General features: G+C 58.3%; 1 protein-coding gene across 1 annotated transcript in view; it reads left to right on the top strand.

The window, feature by feature from the left end:
* The window catches only part of GLI3 (GLI family zinc finger 3), a 269,294-nt gene extending 268,028 nt beyond the window's left edge, over nucleotides 1-1,266 (top strand). Inside the window, exon 16 of the mRNA XM_014539356.1 lies at nucleotides 5-1,266. Within this exon, the coding sequence (XP_014394842.1) occupies nucleotides 5-1,195 (1,191 nt within the window). The 3' untranslated portion in view covers nucleotides 1,196-1,266. The remainder of the gene's footprint in view (nucleotides 1-4) is intronic.
* The last annotated feature ends 204 nt before the right edge of the window (nucleotides 1,267-1,470 follow it).

The raw sequence follows: 1,470 nt of genomic DNA, 5'->3' as shown, positions 1-1,470 counted from the left end.
GCAGCCAGCGCGGGCCTTCGGGCTGTATAACAACATGAGTGTCCACCCCCAGAACCCCCTGGGGAGCGGGGCCGGCCCAGCGGGGGTCTACCAGAGCCTCGGGGAGCACTGCAGCGCCTATGGTGGGCCCGAGCACCTGGCGGTCCACTGTGGCGGGACCGGCACCAACAGAACTGTCTTCCATGAACAGCCCTATAAGGTCCAGCAGTACGGGAACTGCCTCAACCGGCAGCCTGGTGCCCCCGGCTTGCTGGACCCCGGTGCCAGTGGTGCTGGGATGCAGGCGGCCAAGCTGAGAGGCACCAGCCTGCAGGGGAATGGGAGCCAGCCAGATTTTAGCCTGTCCGCGATGCCCAGTGAGTCAGCGGGCAGCACGGTGAATGGTGTGCCAACCCGATACCCGGTGGGACAGGGGTACTTGGCCCATCCGATGCTCAGCGACAGCGTGCACCACCAGGGGGCAGGCCGCCCCGGGCAGCCGACGCTGGGGCAGGTTAGCGCTACCTCACATACCAATGTCTATCAAGGGCCAGAGAGCAGCCTGCCAGGGCCTCCCAGCCTCGGGGGCCCGCCGCCCAGTGTGGCGGCCGTCAGGGACTACCAGCCGTGCGCAGGCTATGGAGGCGGCAGGCGCCAGGCGGTGCCGAGAGGCAGCCTCGCTCTGCAGCCGGGACAGCACAGTGACGCCAGTCAGACCTGCAGGGTCAACGGCATCAAGATGGAGACACAAGGGCAGCCCCATCAACTCTGCTCCAACATGCAGAGTTACTTTGGTCAGTTCTATGACCAAACCCTTGGCTTCAGTCAGCAAGACCTGAAAACTGGCTCGTTCTGTCTCTCAGAAGCCAGCTGCCTTCTCCAGGGGGCTGGCCCCGAGCACTCGGAGCTACTGTCCCCGGGCGCTAACCAGGTGACCAGCACAGTCGACAGCCTCGACAGCCACGACCTGGAAGGGGTGCAGATTGATTTTGATGCCATCATAGATGACGGGGACCACGCCAGCTTGATGTCAGGAGCCCTGAGCCCCAGTATCATTCAGAACCTTTCCCATAGCTCCTCCCGCCTCACGACGCCGCGAACGTCCGTGCCGTTGCCAGCGCTGTCTGTGAGCACCACCAACATGGCCATCGGGGACATGAGTTCTTTGCTGACCTCCCTCGCGGAAGAAAGCAAATTCCTTGCAGTTATGCAATAGGCGTTGGGGGGAAAAGGACTGCCAACAGCTTCAGGAGTTTAAACGGTTACATTGAGTCAGTTTTTTTGCTGGGGTTTTTTTGGTTTTTTGTTTTTTAGTTCTGTATGTATTTTAGCAATCTCATCTCACATCTTGGGATGTGTTTCAAGTATATTCCTTTTATGGAAAAGGACTCTGAAAAACCCTAAAGTATTCTAGGGAGAAACTGTCTTCCATTTCAGTTTGAATCAGTATTGTTACACTCGAAACAGCCCCCTTTTTAAAAAAAAAACAAA

The sequence above is a fragment of the Myotis brandtii genome, unplaced genomic scaffold (assembly GCF_000412655.1).
Source record: "Myotis brandtii unplaced genomic scaffold, ASM41265v1 scaffold214, whole genome shotgun sequence".
NCBI lineage: Eukaryota > Metazoa > Chordata > Mammalia > Chiroptera > Vespertilionidae > Myotis > Myotis brandtii.
This window is presented reverse-complemented; position numbering and strand designations above follow the sequence as displayed.